Raw genomic sequence first — 21,503 nt, 5'->3', positions numbered from 1 at the left:
GCCAATTTATTTGAGCAGAAGCTTTCCTGAACTACAGCTCACTTCAGCGGATGCACCAGTAAACCAGGAAGAGAATTAATTTTCGGGTTACCAGCCCTCCAGGAATACTGCAACCACAATTAGCAAGCAAGTAACCGGGCAAAAAGGCACCAGGCCTCGGTGCTTTTCCTCGCGGACAGGGTCATTGTCCCAAAGGGCTCAGCCCCACCGGAGCTGGGTTTGTTCGGAGCGTGACTGACGCGGGTTACTGACAATGAGTGGCCCGGCCCGGCAAGCGGGGTGTGTCCCTGCGGCTCGCTGGGTCCCACTCTCCCCCGCCCCCGGGCTGGGCTGAGGGCGAGAGCTGTGGTAGCTGACGCACCAGGAAGTCCCGCAAGGCCGCGGCTTCTCTCAGCCACCACAGGCCGGGGGCGGGGAGGGGCTGTTGTGCAGCAGGAGCCCGCGCGGGCCCCCGCCTGCCGGGGGTTATTAGGCGAAGGGCGGGGGCGGGCGCAGCAGCAGCAGCAGCTCCCGCGGGAACAGCCCGGCCCGGCCCGGCCCAGGCTCCGCTGCCGCGTCACCGTTGGGGGCGGGAGCCCTTGAGCGCCTCGCTCCCCCTGCCGCGCCTGAGCAGCCCGCGCGGGGGTCCCCGGCTTTGCCAAGGGGGCGCTGGGCCGAGCCGCCCCGGGGCCCGGGCTCTCCTGTCCCGCCGCGGCTCCTCCCTGCCCAGGAGCCCCGCTGGCCGCCGCCCCGACCCGCACGTGGGCCGGAGGTCCGGGAAGGGGTTGGCCCCGGGCGCTGCACGCACATCCCGGAGAAGCAGACGGGCGGTGACCTGCCCGGGCTCGGAGCCAGCCGGACAGAGCTGGGGTGGCGGCGGGCCCGGGGCGTGTGAACGGCAGAGCCCCCCCCCCCCCCGGCTCCTCGGTCAACAACAGCCCCCCGGCCTCGGCCATGCCGCGCCCCGGCGCCGCGCTGCTCCTCTGCCTGCTGCTGCTGAGCCTGCCCGAGCCCCCTGCCGCAGGTAGGTGCCGTGGGGCGCCCCGGGGCTGTGCGCGGGCACTTGCAGCGAGCGGGGCCGGACAGGACAAGGGGTGGGGTGGGGTGGGGTGGGGGGGCTTGTGTTGCTGCAGAGTCCTTGGTCCCCGGGAAACCAGCCCTCAGTAGCGATCTGCCTGGGGCGATTCCTTGGCTTGCTGATTGGGGGGCTGCTTAGGGGTGTGGGGTGCCCCAGCGCTGGGGTGAGAGAGCCCCTCGGGGAGGTTTCAGACAGTGGTTAGTGGGAAAGCCCCTGGGGACGCATTTCCCTGAGCGAACCGATAGATGAAGCCAGAGATGTGTTAAGGTGAGCAAAAGTCTCCCTTGATTTTCACTTCACGCCTAGGGGAAATCCTTTGGAGGCAGGGCAGGGGGGATGTATGTTCTGGGGACATCGCTCGCCTTTATTTTTATTTTCAAACTTAATTGCTGGTTTTAAAATGCGTTACTGTATTTCGTATACACTACAGGCAATTCTCCTCCCCTATAATGTCTTGACATTTGCTAATTCATAAAAATGCTCCGTCTATATACACAGTGATACACAGTGCTTGTAGCTGGGGACTGGATTTTTGCTGCTCTAAAACTATAGTAGAGCCAGGCCTTCTGTGGTAGACAGGCCTTCTTTCCCTTTCTACGTTTTTTTTTTTTTTAAATATGTCTAAGCTATATATCTCTTTGGATTTCAACTTGTCTGTAAACATTTTACTAATGGAAGTAATGACAGGTTTCAGAGTAGCAGCCGTGTTAGTCTGTATTCCCAAAAAGAAAAGGAGTACTTGTGGCACCTTAGAGACTAACCAATTTGTTTGAGCATAAGCATCCGATGAAGTGGGCTGTAGCTCACGAAAGCTTATGCTCAAATAAATTGGTTAGTCTCTAAGGTGCCTCGAGTACTCCTTTACTTAACAGAAGTAAGTCATTCTTACTTATGTTACGTCACAGTGTGCTGCCTGGTTATCCCAGTATCAGGTGTGGAAACCCCTGTTGCAACTCTTGCCTTGCTGCTAGCTGTTACACTCCTCTCACTTTCTAGCTCCTACCCATGAGGATACTGGATTATTAGTTTGCCTGCCAGCTATCCCATGCTTCCCAGATGTAATTTTGCTTTATAAAAAATGCTATCAGGCTAAGTGTTGGATACATTTTGAGACACAAACCTGTGTTCTGATATTCAAATTGATAGAAGAAATCAATGAAATTTAAATGCTGGAAAGGAACTCATTGATATGACATTTCCTGCTTTAATACAGCGTAGCAATACTTGAATAATATGTAACATATGGTGACTCAGATGAATGCAAAACAGATGCACAAAAGGGCCATTTAAAATGGTGTTTGTCTCGCCTATGAAATTCATTGTTCTGTTTTATACTTATAGCTGTGTTTGTCTGTGCTGTGGGTGTATTTTTCTGTATGTTTTTAACTGTATCTCATTCCATGGGGAGGGGGCTCTCATCTGTTTCAATAATGGCTGGCAGACTTATTTTGCATTTATTAATTTGGGATGTTTTTAATCCAGTTGATTTGCAGTTGCATTCTTCACAATCTCAGACTGTAGTAAACAAAACCAGAAAATACTCCTTGAAATTAGAGGCAGTTTTGTATAGGTGATTGTTTATTTGTTCTTTGGATTTTTGGTTATTTTTTGTTGTGTGTGAGTTATCAGATACTAAAATTTGAATAATGATCATTAAGGGCCACAGAAATTGAGACCTGGGATAATATAGTGAGGCCGCTTTTAAAATATAAACCAAAGTAGGCAAGGTACTGGACTTCACTGTGTAATATGGCCCTATTATGGTGTCTTTTCCTGTATCTCCAGTAAATATGGGTAATGTAAACCAGATTCACCTTTTATTCCGAAACACGTATTATGCTAGTCCAAATAAAATGAGAAGGAAGAGTCCTTACAAAATTGATTGTACAGTTTGAGAAATCACTTTGTTTTTTCAGTTAGGTGATTAAATTCAGTCATCTGAGCTGGGTATTTTCCTTTACAGTGTTCCATGGAACCAGTTCCATTTAGCAATAATTTGCTGTTCGGCATGTGCCCCCTTAGCTTGCTATGCAATTGCAAAATTGTAGTTTTAAAACCGTTTTTTTGTGTGAGCAGTTAGATACATGAAGATTTGCTATTGAAACTTTGTTACAGTGTTTAAATGTGGATAAATTCTAGTTCTGAGAGAACATAAAAGTAAAAAATGGAATTTGACGATTATGTTTAGGGTTGGAAGAATTAGATTTTTATCAGTAAATGTCAAACATTGATTTCAGCATATAAACACAAACCAACAAAAAATATTTCCCTCAATCATTGAAATTTACAGATAGGCAAAGTAGGGAAAACGCTGTTTGAGAAATTATTAGTTTGATTTGAGGATATTTACTTTGTATATTTTTGGTGTGATGTTGACAGCTTGCGTTTTTACAGTTTTAAAGTTTAACAGCTTTAACTTTTTGAATCAATGTCTGTCATTAAATAACTGTTTTCTGACCCTCATCTCATAATTTTCTGCAATTATGAACATTTAAATTGAAAATTCAAAAAAAGCTTTAAATCTATATTACTGAAATTTTCAAAAAATAAAAATTGAACTCTGCCTAATTATGTTGCATAGATTTCTGACTCCTGAATTTCCATTTTGTGCCACTGCCTAAATCTAACTGCACTTTGAGTTATTGCTTTTCAAAGGCGATTATTTTGCTTCATGATCAAGTTCATGATCTGTCTGAAATAAAGAACTAGAATTAGACTGTCCTATTTTGATGGATGTACTGCCAGGTGATATAATGTTGGAGTACTTACTTCAAACCTAAACTCCAACCTTAACTATTACCCAAAACCCTCTCTTTTTTACTCTTACATTCACTTATTCTTATATATCTTACAGTATCTTTAGTGTTCTCAGTGGTGAACATGGGGAATTACTTTGAGGAAAACAATAAATCTTTAATTGTATCTGGACTATATCAGAAGTTTCTGAAGTCCAGAAACAAATAACTTGTTCCTTCCTTGGTAAATGCTCCTTTTTCTGAGAGAAAAGTTATTTTAAAATGTCACCAAATGTGGGTCTGACACATTACAAACATATAGCAAATCAAGGTTTCTTGTCTGCAGCATCTTGCAATCTAAATTAAATTGAACTCTCTTCAGACATTCCTTTTTCAAGAAGACTTAACTACTGGATGCTTGGAATGATATTTTAATAACCTTGTATTTAAAAAAAAAAAGAAAAAAGAAAATGCTAAACATAAAATGATCAATTCCATGGAAATGAAAAGGTTGTTATAATAAAGTACTGCAGATTTAAATGAAAATTTAAAGCAATTTAAATCAGTGCACCTCAAACTCCTCATCTCTGGCCCCACCCCAGAGCCTGCACCCAGAGCCTTCCCCCAGTCCTGAGCCCCTCCCAAACCCCTCATCCCCAGCTCCTTTGGGTCACGGGCATCAACAATTTTCTTCAACTGGGTTGCCAGAAAAATGTTTGAAAACCCCTGAGTTGGAGTATACCCTCCTATATAAGTTTATTTAAGCAATTTATATAACTTAATATTTTCAGATTCTTATTAATTGTACATTTTTAGTAGTTAGAAAATGGTAAATGATATATTGCTTATTTACTAGATAATTAACTTTTTGCGCATGATTTGTGTCAAGCTGCATTAGGATGATGATTTGAATTTAATTAAACATATAAAACAACATATACAATTTAGGGGTGTTTTAATAAATATTTTGCATACATAAACTTCAGTGTTTTTCCATGAACGGGAGAGTACGTTTTCATGGTGGGTAGAGTCATAAATAATAATAATTTGATAACTGAGCCAATCGGAGCTGAGGTAGGGAGAAGCTATAAAACAGGAGTATGAGACCACCCAGGTGGGGGTCAGTGGATGGTCCTGATGAGATACATGATGGTGTCTCCTGGAGTCAGAGGCCGGCTCTCTATGATAACTTTGCCAGTCTGTTGCACCCAGTAGCACAGCCCCTGGGTCCCCCACAGGATCAAGCCCTTAGTACAGTACATACGTATTGTGCCATATTTATAAAGTTTGACCTCAAAAGTTAGATGTTTTCCCTCTGATTCTTTATATAGAAGAGCATCCCCTGTAACTCTAATTCAGAGGGTTTTTTTAATAGAGACTCATGGATTCAGCATATTTAGTTTTTATTTAAATGTTAAGAGATTTGGGCCTTAAATTGTTGTACATTAAATTCAAATTTCATTTTAAATAGGTTTATTTTTAAGCAGAAATAATTTAAATATCAAAATCAAAAAAATCCAATTTAAATAAAAAATATTTTTCTCCCCCCACTCCCCAATCCGTTTTTATCCAGTCTGAAAATTACACCCACCTTATTTGGCACAAAGCTCAGAAGACTCATGTATAGAAATGACCTCTTACTGTGTATCAACTGTCAAGTTAAAAGTTTTGATTAAAATAGTCATTTCTGAGCCTACTGTCTGGGACAGTCCTGCTTCTGAATAATGGTGTTGCTTCATACCAGCAGTATGTGAACCCAGTGTCAGGGAAAAATGAACTAATTTCCTTCCTCTTTTGTTATTTCAGTAACAGTCCAGAAAAAAATTAGAATGTGTGCATTTCACACCATTAGCATTCTTGAATTGTCACCTGTCTTGTAGAACTAGTTACCTCATATGGTTGGCTAAGTGACTTAGCTGATTATACAAGATACTCTGCCATGTGCCTCAGACCAGTAGCGAGCTCTAGCTGTTCAAGTATTCAGGAATTTGCATGATACCATGATTCAAGAAAAGTTTGTTCTTTATATTTAAGCAAAGAATTCCCAGCAACCTTAGAAATATATACTAAATAGCAAATGTAACTATGCTGTGAACACCATTTAAAACTCACTTTTCATTGATTTTATGACAGCCAGCCCTGCCACGGATGGTGAGTTCATATTGTGCATGATTCCCCAGAGTCACAGTTGCCAACTTTCACGCGGTAAATAAGCACCCCGACTTTCACAGTAAGCCAGAAATCTAGTTAATCCTATTTCAGAACAAGGCCAAAACAAGCCAATCCCTAAAAACCCCAACACACTGTGACTAGATCCCCTCGGGGCATGCAGTCTGGGTCTGTGGTGGGCCCACTCTGCACCTGTGACTCTCTTCCCCACCCCCCCTTGCCCCTGCTTGCCGGGAGCCGATCAAAAAAAGAAGCTACAAGCCCAACAAGCTACAAGCCAAAAACTAGCCAACAAGCAATTCACAAGCCAATTAAGCCAAAAACAAGCCCAACTTCTGCATTTTTTCCCGCAGGTTTGGCATGTCTGCTCAGGGTGTGCTATACTGATGACATAAGTGAACTGCGGTTATGTCAAAGACGTTTTTCCCCTCTATTGGTCATTTTTGCAAGTTTAAAAAGACAACACTGCAAAACCAGGCAATGTTGTAAAATTCTATACATACCAGAGGCCGGTATATAGGCAAGTTTTGTGGTTAATGTCACCAGGAAAAATGTACTCTGGGGTATTGCTGTGAGACTGGGCACTAAGGAGTCATTATTATTTATTTTAAAGAAGGGCTTCTTACACTAATATGCTAAAAGTTCCTGACTAATGGGACCATTTGGCGTGTTACACAAAGTTGTTAGAACTTCATTAAAACTGGATGGGAATTGTTTTACAACACACTTTGTACAGGTTGTATTGTACTTCGCAATTTCTTCAAAGTGCTGTGGAAAAATGCTAATTGTTAGCAAGCCTAAAAGGTTTTTATAAATATTTTTTCTCTGAAGACTGTCTGTGCTGAGCTTCTCCTGGCATAGGTACTCCACCTCCCCGAGAGGCGGCAGCGATGTCGATGAGAGAATTCTCCTATCAATCTAGTGTGTCTACACTAGGAGTTCGATTGGCTTAACTGCATTGCTCAGGGATGTGGATATTTCACACCTCTGAGCAACGTAGTTATGCCAACTTAATTTTCTGGTGTAGACCTGGCCTAGGTCAATGGAAGAATTCTCCCATCGACATAGCTACTGCCTCTCGGGGAGGTGCATTGACTACAGCAGGGGTCGGCAACCTTTCAGAAGTGGTGTGCCAAGTCTTCATTTATTCATTTTAATTTAAAGTTTTGTACGCCAATAATACATTTTAATGTTTTTTAGAAGGTCTCCCTCTATAAGTCTATATATTATATAACTAAACTATTGTTGTATGTATAGTAAACGAGGTTTTCAAAATGTTTAAGAAGCTTCATTTAAAATTAAATTAAAATGCTGATCTTAAGCTGCTGGCCTGCTCAGCCCACTGCCAGCCTGGGGTTCCATTCACCTAGGCTGGCAGCAGGCTGAACGGGGCCTGCAGCCGGGACCCCAGCTGGCAAGGAGCTGGCAGCCAGAACCTCAGACCGGCAGCGGCTGTTGGACCTGCTCAGCCCACTGCCGGTCTGGGATCCTGGCCCTGCCCACATAGAGTGGGTAACTACCGTCTCCCTGGTTCTAGCCCATTCTCTTCCTCTCCCTCTGCACTGAGCTGAGGGTGGGAGTGCACTGAGCACAGGGCTGGGTGTGAAGGAGCAGGCTGGGAGTTGGGGTGTAGGGAGGTGCCCAGGAGCTAGAATGAGGGAGGGGGCTCAGGGTTGGGGCAGGAGGTTTGGGTGTGGAGTGCTTACCTGGGCAGCTCCCATTTGGTGCAAGGGGTGCAGGTGGGAATGTGTGGGGGATGCAGGAGCTCCCGTTTGGTGCGAGGGGTGGGAGTGGGAATGTGGGGGGTGCAAGAGTCAGGGCATGGGGTGTGGGGGGGCTGGGTATGTGTCGGGGGTGCAGGAGTTAGGGCATGGGGTGTGGAGGGGGGCTGGGTATGCGTGGGGGATGCTGGGGTCGGGGGGGGTGCAGGAGTCAGGACAGGGGGCTGGGGGCATGTGAGGGGGTGCAGGAATCAGGTCATGGGGTGGGGGGGCTGGATATGTGGGGAGGGGCTGGAGTCAGGGCTGGGGTCACGGGGATGCAGATGTCAGGGCAGAGGGCTGGAGGCATGTGAGGGGGGGTGCAGGGGTCAGGGCAGGGGGCTAGTCCACACCCCAAGCCCCCTGCCCAGAGCGGCTCATGGCAGGGGCTGGAGGGGATATGCCCTGATTCCACCCCCACCCCCCACCCGTCCTCAAGGCCCCACCCCCCGTCTTCGCCTCCTCCCCGGAGCAGCGAGCGTGCTGCAGCTCTGCTTCTCCCCCTCCCTCATCATCAGCTGATGGGCAGCAGGGAGGGGCAGGAACCCAGCATAGCAGGGGAAGAGGCGTGGGAGGGGGGACCTTGCCTGCCCTGCAGCAGCAGCCGACAGGACCAAGCTTCTTCACCCTGCCCCCACGGGGAGAGCGGGGAGGATATTTAATGGCATGCTGCTGCCTGCTGGGGTCCCAGCCTGGGTTCGGCAGCGGGCTGAGCGGGGCCAGCGGCTGGGACCCGGCAGGCAGCAGCGTGCCATTAAAAATCGGCTCGCATGCCGTCTTTGGCACGTGTGCCATATGTTGCCGACCCCTGGACTACAGCAACAGGAGAACCCCTCCTGTAGCTGTAGTGAGTGTCTAGACTCTACACTGAAGTGCTATGCTGACTCAGCTGCAGCGCTGCAAATGTGCTGCTATAATGTTTTAAATGTAGACAAAGCCTAAGTGACTATATGAATGTGAGATTAATAATTTGCATAGCATTTCTTTATCTCAAAAGACCCCAAACTGATTTTCAAATTTTGATGAGCTACCTCTGGAGCCATTTCTGGAGTGGTACCCAGCTTGAATAGTGTTGCCCACATGTAATAAAATACAAATTGAAAACAGGAAGTGAATAATAAAACCTCTAACTGGAATTTTAGAAGAAGTATAAATAGGCACAACGTAACTTACCTTATGGGAACTGGCCTACTATATGGGGTGTTATGCAATCATATGGGATTTTCAATAGTTTTATTGTTGTTTTGGTTTCAAACATACATCCTCACAAAAATTATGCTCTTTAGTACATTGTCATTAGAAAGGTTATGGCAAGATATAACCAAAATAAAACACATGATCTCCCCTGGATCAATATAAAATATTTATTGAAAACAGTTTTTGAAATAAAATAGAAATTAATACAGCTCTGAAATTGTCAAATACTTATTAGGTATATTAGTCACAAGCATGATTAAAGAATTAGAAAACATGATTTATATACTGACAGACTTAAGGAGCTCAATCTATTTAGCAATGAAGATAAGGTGAAGGGATGACTTGATTACAATCTAGAAGCACTGATGTGGGAAACAAATATTTAATAATGGGTTCTTCAATCCAGCAGAGAAAGGTGTAACAGAGTGCAATGTCTGGAAGTTGAAGCTAGACAAATTCAGACTGGAAATAAGGCATACATTTTTGACAGTGAGGGTAATTAACCATTGAATAATTTACCAAGGGTTGTGGTGGATTCTCCATCACTGACTATTTTTCAGTCAAAATTGGATGTTTTTCTAAAAGATACTTTCCAGGAATTATTTTTGGGAAGTCCTGTGGCCTTAATACAGGAGGTCAAACTAGATGATCACAATGGTCCTTGGAATCTATGAATAAGTCTATGGATGTTTGATATTTTGACATTCAAATGAGAAGACAACCTTTGAAAAGCATAAATGTCATTGCATATGCTGTGAGCAAGTCAACTGCAAGATTGCATTGAGAGGGAAAAGATGAAAAGCTAATTGAGCCCAGGTGTGACAGTTTTTTATCTCATCTGTCATTGTATACAGAACAAAACTCAATGCTTGGGAACCACTATAACTTCCAATACTTTAATCCATCTTCATTGATTCAAATTAGAAAGCTAGATGCTTATATGGGATCGAAATATTAGGAAAATAAGAACATAAGGATAGCCATACTGGGTCAGACCAATGGTCTATCCAGCCCAACACCCCATCTCCTGACAGCAACCAAGCGACACATACCTCAAAGGGAATGAACAAAACAAGGCAATCATCAAGTGATCCATCTCCTGACGTCCAGTCCCAGCATCTCGCAATCAGAGGTTTAGGGACATCCAGAGCATGGTGTTGTATCCATGACCGTCTTGGCTAGTAGCCATTGATGGACCTATCCTCCATAAATAACATCTACCTGATCCACAGCTGAAAAGTGCTATATAGGAGCCAGATATTTTATTTTATTATATGATGCTTTTCATCAGAAGATGTAAACGTGCTTAAATAGTGTAAAAAACAAAGTCAAGTGCACAGAAGTTAGGAAATGCCAGAATTAAGGTTGCCTGTGCAACATTAATTTGGCCCTTTTGTGCATATGCATTATGATACAGTCTTTAATTACATGGTCACACTTTTTTCCCACAGGACCCTGCCTCATTCAGTGCACTGGATAGACGGTGCCCACTCAAGGAGCCAGCTATTCAATATGTTCTCTCCTTACTATTCCAGTGTGGCCCCATGCCATATGTCAGAGGTGGGCAAACTACAGCCTGTGGACCACATGCAGCCCACAGGACCGTCCTGCCTGGCTCTTGAGCTCCCAGGCAGGGAGGCTCGCCCCCAGCCCCTCCCCTGCTGTCCCCCCCTTCCCCGAAGCCTCAGCTCACTGCGCCACTTGCCCAATGCTCTGGGCGGCGCGATTGGCTTCAGTCAGTGAGGGGGTGGGGAGCGGGGGGGTTGGATAAGGGGCAGGGAGATCTGGGGGGCAGTCGGGGGCAGTTGGATGGGACGGAGGTTCTGGGAGTGGCAGTCAGGGGACGGGGAATGGGGGGGTTGGATAGGTGTGGGAGTCCCGGGGGGCCTGTCAGGGAGTGAGGGTGTGGATAGGGGTCGGGGCAGACAGGGAGCAGGGGGATTGGATAGGGGAGGTCCTGCGAGGGGGTGGAGGGGACAAGGAGCGGGGGGGGGGGGGTTGGATGGGTCGGGAGTTCTGAGGGGGGCAGTCAGGGGCGAGAGGTGGCAGGGGCCAGCTGTTTAGAGAGGCACAGCCTTCCCTTCCCGACCCTCCATATACTTTGGCAACCCCGATGTGGCCCTCGGGCCAAAAAGTTTGCCGACCCCTGCCATGTGTACTACATATTATTCAACCTCTACTCTGAAGACAGAATTATTGATTTCATTATGGTTTTTCTGTGGCATGCATTGTGTGCTTTATAAAGATAAATTAAGTTATTTGCACAATACTGCTGAGAGGTGAGAGGGGGTATTATCTCCAGTTTACAGATGGGAACTGAGAGAGAGGTTAAAATGAAAAGTATGCATTAATTTTGAGTGCCCAATTTGAGATGTCTAGGGCCTGATTTTTTCAGAGTACTTAATGTCCAGAGCACTTCACCCATTGACTTCAGTTTGCAGCTGTGAGTACTCTGCACTTTTGCAGATCAGACCCTAGTCTCAAGTTGGGCACCCAGAAAATGAGGAACACACAATTAGTGACCACCTGTGAAAAGTTTAGATGAAGTGACTTGCCCAGCATCAGTCAGGAACTTGGTGGCAGAGGCAGGGTCAGAATCCAGTTCTTCAGAGCACCGTTCAACTGCCTTAACCATGAAACCGCCCTTTCTCTTCCTGCCAGTCCCCTGCCTCATTTATCACACTTGCAACTTCTGCAGCAAATGAGGCAGGGGTCCTACAGATAATAGCCACCTTCACTGCACAACCCTGATTCATCCATAGAGCATGTCTATCTTGTGCACTGAATGAGGGTGACCTGCCTGGTGCACGGGCACTGACTGAGGCAGAGTCCTTTGTAAAAAATAGAATGTGATCATATAATTAAATACTGTATTATAAATGCACAAGGGGTTGACTAAAGGTTGCACAAACAACCTTATGTCTGCCATTTCCTAACTTTTTGAATGCTTAAGTTTGCAACCTTCATGTTCTTTTAACGTTAGGGTGGTCGTGGTTTTTCTTTTGTGTAACATCCTAGGTTTTTTGTTTTTTTTTTTTTAAAAAGCAAACTGGAAAAAAAAACAAATTTCATCATTGGTCATCAGTAAGGCTGTGATTCAGACATGGATTCTGTGACTTCCAAAGACCTCCGTGACTTCAGGGCTGGTTGGGAGCTGCAGGGTCCCCTGCTGCCAGCAGTGGCAGGGGCGACCACCAATGCTCCCCACCCGCATGGGCAGCACAGAGAGCCCCACAGTTCTCCACCTCCATAGGGGGCAGGAGGAATCCCTAGAGCTCCCGAGTTCGGATCCCCAACTGAGGGGGACACTGCAGCTCCCAGCCCACCCACATCTGCCCAGCCTTCATAAATGATCTGGAGGATGGTGTGCATTGCACCCTCAGCAAGTTTGCAGATGACACTAAACTAGGAGGAGAGGTAGATATGCTGGAGAGTAGGGATAGGATACAGAGGGACCTAGACAAATTGGAGGATTGGGCCAAAAGAAGTCTGATGAGGTTCAACAAGGACAAGTGCAGAGTCCTGCACTTAGGACGGAAGAATCCCATGCACCGCTACAGACTGGGGACCGAATGGCTCGGCAGCAGTTCTGCAGAAAAGGACCTAGGGATTACAGTGGACGAGAAGCTGGATATGAGTCAACAGTGTGCCCTTGTTGCCAAGAAGGCCAATGGCATTTTGGGCTGTATAAGTAGGGGCATTGCCAGCAGATCGAGGGATGTGATCGTTCCCCTCTATTCAACACTGGTGAGGCCTCATCTGGAGTACTGTGTCCAGTTTTGTTTGGAAAGCGTCCAGCAGAGGGCAACAAAAATGATTAGGGGACTGGAGCACATGAGTTATGAGGAGAGGCTGAGGGAACTGGGGATGTTTAGTCTACAGAAGAGAAGAATGAGGGGGGATTTGATAGCTGCTTTCAACTACCTGAAAGGGGGTTCCAAAGAGGATGGATCTAGACTGTTCTCAGTGGTAGCAGATGACAGAACAAGGAGTAAAGGTCTCAAGTTGCAGTGGGGGAGATTTCGGTTGGTTAGTAGGAAAAACTTTTTCACTAGGAGGGTGGTGAAACACAGGAATGCGTTACCTAGGGAGGTGGTGGAATCTCCTTCCTTAGAGGTTTTTAAGGTCAGGCTTGACAAAGCCCTAGCTGGGATGATTTAATTGGGGATCGGTCCTGCTTTGAACAGAGGGTTGGACTAGATTACCTCCTGAGGTCCCTTCCAACCCTGATATTCTATGATTCTCATTTTGTCATGGATATTTTTAGTAAAAGTCAGGGACAGGTCACGGCTTCCATGAATTTTTTCATTATTGCCCGTGACCTGTCCCTGACTTTTACTAAAAATATCCGTGACAAAATCTTAGCTTTAGTCATCAGCAGGGCTAATACCTTGAAGATCCATCACACATGTCTCTGTCACTTGAGCTAAGAGAGTAATTGATTGTTGTCACCTTCTATGTGGACTAGCACTAGAGCGGAATGAGTCACACACTTTGCCAGGGTTTCAGAGCTATTTCTTCACAGATGGGGACTGGTGAGACTCAGGAATCTTGGATTCCATTCCAGGCTGTGGAGAGGAGTATTCTCTAATGGTCACAGACCCGTGTGCCTGTTCCCCACAAGCTTGACCCCTGCCACTCTATAGTCCTATCTTTTCTTCACCCCAGTTCCATTCTCTAAGCCTAGCCAGTCCCAGTCTCCTTGATCAGCCAGTCCTGGTTTCCTGCTCTGGGCTCCCCTGAGTTAATCTCTTTGTTTGAGTTAATCTCTGTCCCTCACCAATCTTCTTGCCCAGCCAGTCTCAGTGGCCCCTTAGCTCCCAGTCCCAGTTTCTCTCTTCTTCCCCTCTGTCCCCCAGGCTCAAATGCCAGTCTCTCCCTGGCCCGCAGTCTCAAGTCTCTCCCTCACCAGACTACTTGTTCTAATCTCCTCTCCCCCACCCCCAGTCTGGCTGTTATCCCCTGTGCATTTGAATCCGGCACCTTCCTCTTCTGTGTAGCCTAGGCACCAGCAGGAGGGCCACTGAGCACAATCTCCCTGCTCTCAGTTCTGGTGCCTGGCCTGACCACAGTAGCTGGGGAGTGCAGCATGCTCAGTGTGGACAGTATCCATGGATATTTTGGGTTTGTTTAGTCTGGAAAAGAGAAGACTGAGAGGAGACAACACTTTTCAAGCACATAAAAGGTTGTTGCAAGGAGGAGGGTGAATAATTGTTGTTCTTAACATCTGAGGATAGGACAAGAAGCAATGGGCTTAATTTGCAGCAAGGGAGGTTTAGGTTGGACGCTAGGAAAAACTTCCTAACTGTCAGGGTGGTTAAGCACTGGAATAAATTGCCTACGGAGGTTGTGGAATCTCCATCATTGGAGATTTTTAAAAGCAGGTTAGACAAACGCTTGTCAGGAATGGTCTAGATAATATTTAGTTCTGCCATGAGTGCAGGGGACTGGACTAGATGACCTCTCGAGGTCCCTTCCAATCCTATGATTCTGTGATTTTTAGCTCCAGAACTCTGATAAGTCTCTGCTGAGCATGTGAACACTGAGATGGTTCAAAGGGTTGTAATTTGGCTAAATTTGGGCATTTTTTCATGAGAATAGCAAAAGGACATCCCCTGTCAAATTTGAAGTTCACCTGTTCCAAAGCATGGAGGTACTCGAGCTTTCAATAAAATGGCTGCATGATTTTTTCCTAATCTTGTCTTTGAAAATGGCTGAACCATTTTGCCTGAAACTTTCCAACAAATTCAGCCTGAGCCAGACACCGAGCATGGAAAATTTCAGCCCAAACAATTAAAGTTTGGCAAAGTTACAAACAACTGGTTCAGGGTTCTGTAACTGGAAGTGTTGGGTAACCTGTATATCGGAGTGGTGCTATCAGTTTCACCTATAATAAAAATAGTGATTTTAATTTTTCCCCTATAGTTTCCTCTCCCAAAGCCTTCCTTCAGGATATTGGATTTAACTGCAAACTGTAGCTTGTATCTAGTATTAGGCAATAGTGCAGAAAACAATAATAATGGGTAATAGAGATGTACGGGCATTGGTGCATAGTACACTTGGAAACAGATGGTGTGGAGGTCTCTTGTTCTGCAGCAGTTGAGGAAAAGGTGCAAGTTTGTGGCAAAGCTGTATAAATATGTGGCCATGAATTTTGGAGGTGAGGAAAGGTGATTTCAAATCTGTAGTTACTGTGTGTTGAAAGTTTTATTTACTGTTTTGATGTTTTTCTCTATTTTAGAATCGTCATTCCAGTTACCAGCACCACAGAATATGACAATTTACTCATATAATTATCAGAATTTATTGAGATGGGCTCCTGTTAAAGTGGATAATGGCTCAGTGTTGTATACGGTCCAGTATAGTACGTAAGTAAATAGTTGCATTCTACTAAATTGGTTTCATTCTAATAGAAAAGTATAAGCTTGTATGTAGAAAATGAGGTTTTTATTAAAAAGGTTTTCAGGTACATTTGAAAACAAATTTCTTGGACTGAATTATTTCCACTAAACAAGGAAAAGAATGAAATCCTTCCTTTTTCCCAATTTTTTTTCACTCTTGTTCCAAACCAGCTTTGTTAATATTTTTCCTGAAGCCCATGGTTATTTATACTCGGGATGTTCTTATTTTAAATATCAATATAGATAATAAGACAGAAAATATCATATTTCCTCTATATAAATCCATGGTACGCCCACATCTTGAATACTGCAGGCAGATGTGGTCGCCCCATCTCAAAAAAGGTATATTGGAATTGGAAAAGGCACAGAAAGGGGCAACAAAAATGACTGGGGTATGGAACAGCTTCCATATGAGGAGGGGTTGATAAGGTGACTTTTCAGCTTGGAAAAGAGACGACTAAGGGGGGATATGATAGAGATCTATAAAATCATGACTGGTATGGAGAAAATAAATAAGGAAATGTTACTTACCTTTGCTTACCCAAGAAGTAGGGGTCACCAAGTGACCTTAATAGGCAACAGGTTTTAAACAAACAAAAGGAAGTATTTCTTCATGCAACGTAGTCAACCTGTGGAACTTTGTCGGAGGGTGTTGTGAAGGCCAAGACTACAATAGGGTTCAAAAAAGAACTGAGAGAGAGGTTAAAATGAAAAGTATGCATTAATTTTGAGTGCCCAATTTGAGATAGACAAGTCCATCAATGTCTATTAGCCAGGATGGGCTGGGAATGTGTGACGGGATTGATCGCTCAGTGATTACCTCTTCTGTTCATTCCCATCTAGCCCAGTATCCTGTCTTCCGACAGTGGCCAATGCCAGGTGCCCCAGAGGGAATGAACAGAACAGTAACCATCAAGTGATCCATCCTCCCTCGCCCATTCACAGTTTCTGGCAAACAGGCAAGGGACACCATCCCTGTTCATCCTAGCTAATAGCCATTGATGGAGCTATCCTCCTTGAACTTATCTAGTTCTTTTTTAAACCCTGTTATAGTCTTGGCCTTCACAACATCCTCTGGCAAGGAGTTCCAGAGGTTGACTGCATTTTATAAAAAAAAAAACCCCAAACTTCCTTTTCTTTGTTTTAAATCTTCTGCCTATTAATTTCATTTGGTAACCCCTAGTTCTTGTGTTATGAGAAGGAGAAAATAACACTTCCTTATTTCCTTTCTCCATATCAGTCATGATTTTATAGACCTCTATCATATCCCCCCTTAGTCGTCTCTTTTCCAAGTTGAAAAGTCAGTCTTATTAATCCCTCCTCATACGGAAGCCGTTCCGTACCCCTAATAATTTTTGTTGCCCTTTTCCAATTCCAATATATTTTTTTTGAGATGGGGCGACCCCATCTGCACAGAGTATTCAAGATGTGGGCATACCATGGATTTATATAGAGGCAATATGATATTTTATAGATTCATAGATACCGAGGTCAGAAGGGACCATTATGATCACCTAGTCTGACCTCTTGCACAACGCAGGCCACAGAATCTCACCCACCCACTCCTGCGAAAAACCTCACCTATGTCTGAGCTACTGAAGTCCTCAAATCATGGTTTAAAGATTTCAAAGAGCAGAGAATCCTCCAGCAAGTGACCCGTGCCCCATGCTACAGAGGAAGGCGAAAAACCTCCAGGGCCTCTTCCAATCTGCCCTGGAGGAAAATTCCTTCCTGACCCCAAATATGGCGATCAGCTGAACCCTGAGCATATGGGCAAGATTCACCAGCCAGATACTACAGAAAATTCTTTCCTGGGTAACTCAGATCCCACCCCATCTAACATCCCATCACAGGCCATTAGGCCTATTTACCATGAATATTTAAAGATCAATTAATTTTCTGTCATCTTATCTATTCTTTTCTTAATGTTTCCCAACATTCTGTTCACTTTTTTTGACTGCTGCCGCACATTGAGTGGATGTTTTCAGAGAACTATCCAGAATGACACCAAGGTCTCTTTCTTGAGTGGTAACAGCTACTTGAGACTCCATTTTATATGTATATTTTGGCAAACGTAATCCCATGTGCATTACTTTGCATTTATCAACATTGAATTTCTTCTGCCATTTTGTTGGCTAGTCACCCAGTTTTGAGAGATCCTTTTGTAGCTCTTTGCAGTCTGCTTGGGACTTAACTACCTTGAGTAGTCAGTTTTGTATCGTCGGCAAATTTTGCCACCTCACTGTTTACCCCTTTTTTCAGATCATGTATGAATATGTTGAATAGAACTGGGCCGACTATAGATCCCTGGGGGACACAACTATTTACCTCTCTCCATTCTGAAAACTGACCATTTATCCCTACCCTTTATTTCATATCTTTTAACCAGTTAGTGATCCCATGACAGCTTACTTTGCTTAAGAGCCTTTGGTGAGGGAACTTGTCAAAGGCTTTCTGAAAATCTGAGTACACTATATCCACTGGATCCCCCTTGTCCACATGCTTGTTGACCACCTCAGAGAATTCTAGTAGATTGGTGAGGCATAATTTCCCTTTACAAAAACCATGTTGATTCTTCCCCAGCAAATTATGTTCATCTATGTGTCTGACCATTTTGTTCTTTACTATAGTTTAAACCAGTTTGCCCGGTACTGAAGTCATTCTTACTGGCCTGTAATAGTTGAAGGCATTCAGCCTCTGGGATTACAGAATGTCCCCTGCCTACCTCCTAAAGTTTTTAATTGGCTACATTTTGAAAAGAGTTTCAGGTGCTTTGAGAGAAGGCGTTGCATGGTTATAGAGTAAAACTGCTTGAAAGTTGTGCTTTTATATTAAATGTCGATTCTTTAGAAACTGGCTAGGTGTAAAGAATATTTGAGAGAGCGTTTTCTATCAGTTGTACTAGATGCAGCAGCGAGGCGATTCCACTGACTTATTCTTTCTTCATTTTGTATTGCAGAATGGCCTGTGATTGTTGGGAAGAAATTAACTGCACAAATATTACAAAGACTGAATGCAATTTCACACATCCAAATATCAAAAGCTTTTGGACAATTACTTTACGTGTTAGGGCTGAGCTAGGACAAGTGAAATCTGTCTGGGTGGAAACAAATACATTTGTAGCAGACCAAAACAGTAAGTCTCTTATGATCTCAGCCTCTTACCTCCTTATAGAAAATATTTCTGATAATTGTTGTTATTATTGTGTCTTAGTTTTCTTCACTTTATATAGTATGTGAGAGAATTCAAAAGAGAGGTGATGGGACCTGCTGTGTTAGGAATCTGTTTTTAAAATCTGTTTCAGTTTATATTTGCTATGCCAGTGGTACGGATACAGAGACCTAGGAGAAACTGGTATCTGTCAACTTTTCTGTAATGATATTAAAACAAGTTTCTCATCTACACTGAACTCTTGTCAGCACCAGTTGATGGGGGAATCTGTTGATGACAACTAATTTTTCTAAATTGAACAGAGCCCAGGAGAGCAATAAGTTAACTTTTTTTATTTTCCTGTAGATTTTGGGCTTTTCTGCACACCTAATTTTGTGATCACTCCTAAACACATTTTGGCACCAAACGCATATAATTTCAAAAGTACCTACATTATTCCCTACTTGTATAGTATAAAGGGTCAGGGATATACAGTACACTCCCGTTTATCCAAAACCCTATAATCTGAACTTCCACGTTATCTGAATCCCTTCCTTGTCCCCCAGTGTGAGATACCTGACCTCTGCAGCCTCTTCGTGCTGGGGGATAAGGCAGGGATTCAGATAATAGAGCAGAGATCCCCAGCCAGGGCTGTGAGGAGGAGGACAAGCCCCTGGCCATGGCTCCTGCCCTTTTAATTATCCAAACTCAAGATTATCCAAATAAAATCAGTGTCCCCTGTGCTATTCAGATAATGGGGAGTATACCATACTGACAAAATCAAGGTTAATTTGGTGGCTGCGTGAACACATTTAACTTTACCATTTAGAAGTATCCACGAGTTCCTTTTTTATGGTTGGTTTCTGAGGTAGGAGGAGATTCAGTGGTGGGTTTCCTTTATTCAAAAGTTAAGTCTGAAATAATGTTTAGCGCAGAAGAGTCCTTCATTATTCCCTCTTATTTCCCAACCTGGGGAATGGATCCTGTGGGTGGGGGCATACGACTAGCTCAAAGGAAGTGCAAAGCGAAGGAGAGGCTCGGGGGCTGGGGAGGAACTGCATGATTCCACACCTACCCCTTCCCCGCTTGTGTATCCAGTACTCTGGGTACTTTCAAGTGGCCCCTTGAAAGCCAGCAGCCTTCTCTGCCTTCTCATGTGGCACCTCATGTAGCCAATCCTAAAATCAATTCCTGTAAACTCAGCTGTTAGCCTTCTAGCTTGTGTGTGTTTTTTCCTATGGCATTCAAATCAGCCATGTAGATCACACCCCAGATCATGTTTCACACTCTGAGCGGTGAGAGAGAGAATATACTGGGGAGAGTTACTTGCCAAGTGAAATGTTCAGAAGAGAGGACACGTTAAAGGAGAGAGAGCAGTTGCAACTGTAGGAGGGCATGATGCAAGAAGAAATTAAAAAGTTCATGATCCAATGTATTAACAAGAGGGCCAACTTTCCACAAAATAATTTTGAGCAGAGCAGAACCATTTGAATGAAGCAGGGTGAAGTTTTATTATTTTTGTTTTTCTGTTACCATAGCATGGATGACATTGCAACAAAATGAATCTAAACGTGTCCTGCCATTATAAAAATAATGAGCAGAAGTTACAGGAAAGGATCAGTTTTCTCTTGTGTTATGCTAGGCTGTCTGACTTTTTTTCTGGTCTTTTAACATTTGTTTTTTATATATTTGTAAAATAGCTGTGTATAGAGCTCAGAACTCCATTGTATTAGGCACTGTGATACAAATTAGTTAAGAGTCCAGGGCAACTCACCGTTTTTTCTTTATGCCATGCTATAACAATAATTAGGGATAAACTAATTGCTTGGTAGTCTTGTATTTATACAGGAAGGTACGTTTTAGCAGTTCACTTCCAAACTTTGGTGACCAACAAAACGTTCAAAAACCAGTCGGAGAACACTTCAGTCTCTCTGGTCACTCGATTTCTGATCTCAAAGTGACTATCCTTCAACAAAAAAACTTCGAAAACAGACTCCAACGAGAGACTGCTGAATTGGAATTAATTTGTAAATTGGATACAATTAACTTAGGTTACTTTTTATAATGACTCAACCATTCCCAGTCTCTATTCAAGCCTATTTCCCCTTGTTTATTCCGTCCCCCCCTCCTCCCCCACTGTTCCTCAAACGTTCTTGTTAGACCCTGGATTTGTGCTGGAAATGGCCCACCTTGATTATCATACACATTGTAAGGAGAGTGATCACTTTAGATAAGCTATTACCAGCAGGAGAGTGGGGGGGAGGGGAGAGAAAACCTTTTGTAGTGATAAACACCCATTTTTTCATGGTTTGTGTGTATAAAAACATCTTCTGTATTTTCCACAGTATGCATCCGATGAAGTGAGCTGTAGCTCACGAAAGCTTATGCTCAAATAAATTGGTTAGTCTCTAAGGTGCCACAAGTACTCCGTTTCTTTTTGCGAATACAGACTAACACGGCTGTTACTCTGAAAATGTTCAATGGGAAAATTAAAATATAACATACGAACGTAAGTGTGACGGGTTCGGTCACAGGGACCCCGTTGGGACTGTCACCTGATGTGCTGAGACTACCTCTGAGCCCGTTTTCCCTGGCAGCTTGGGACTTCAGTACCCTGCCTGGTTGAGCCAGACACGCTAGCTTGCTGCAAACACAGACTCGGGTCTGAACCATGTCCCCCACAAGCTGCAGACTTAACTGAAAACAGCTTAAGAAGTGCTACTGTCTCTAGCACCCAGACATCCAGTTCCCAATGGATCCAAACCCCAAATAAATCCATTTTACTCTGTATGAAGCCTATACAGGGTAAACTTATAAATTGTTCACCCTCTATAATGCTGATAGAGAGATATGCACTGCTGTTTGCTCCCCCAGGTATTAATTACTTGCTCTGGGTTAATAAGTAAAAAGTGATTTTATTAAATACAAAAAGCAGGATTTAAGTGGTTCCAAGTAATAACAGAACAAAGTAAGTTACCAAGCAAAATAAAACAAAAACATGCAAGTCTAAGCCTAATACTGTAAGAAACTGATT

General features: G+C 44.0%; 1 protein-coding gene across 1 annotated transcript in view; it reads left to right on the top strand.

Annotated features, from left to right (window-relative positions):
- The first annotated feature begins 315 nt into the window (after positions 1-315).
- Positions 316-21,503, top strand: part of IFNGR2 (interferon gamma receptor 2) — a 39,940-nt gene continuing 18,752 nt past the window's right edge. Inside the window, exons 1-3 of the mRNA XM_073361877.2 lie at positions 316-1,003; positions 15,160-15,286; positions 18,279-18,454. Coding sequence (XP_073217978.1) covers positions 934-1,003; positions 15,160-15,286; positions 18,279-18,454 — 373 coding nt within the window. The 5' untranslated portion in view covers positions 316-933. The remainder of the gene's footprint in view (positions 1,004-15,159; positions 15,287-18,278; positions 18,455-21,503) is intronic.

This window comes from Lepidochelys kempii, chromosome 1 (assembly GCF_965140285.1).
Source record: "Lepidochelys kempii isolate rLepKem1 chromosome 1, rLepKem1.hap1, whole genome shotgun sequence".
Lineage (NCBI taxonomy): Eukaryota > Metazoa > Chordata > Testudines > Cheloniidae > Lepidochelys > Lepidochelys kempii.
Note: the sequence above shows the minus strand (reverse complement) of the source record. Positions and strands in the feature narration are given on the sequence as shown.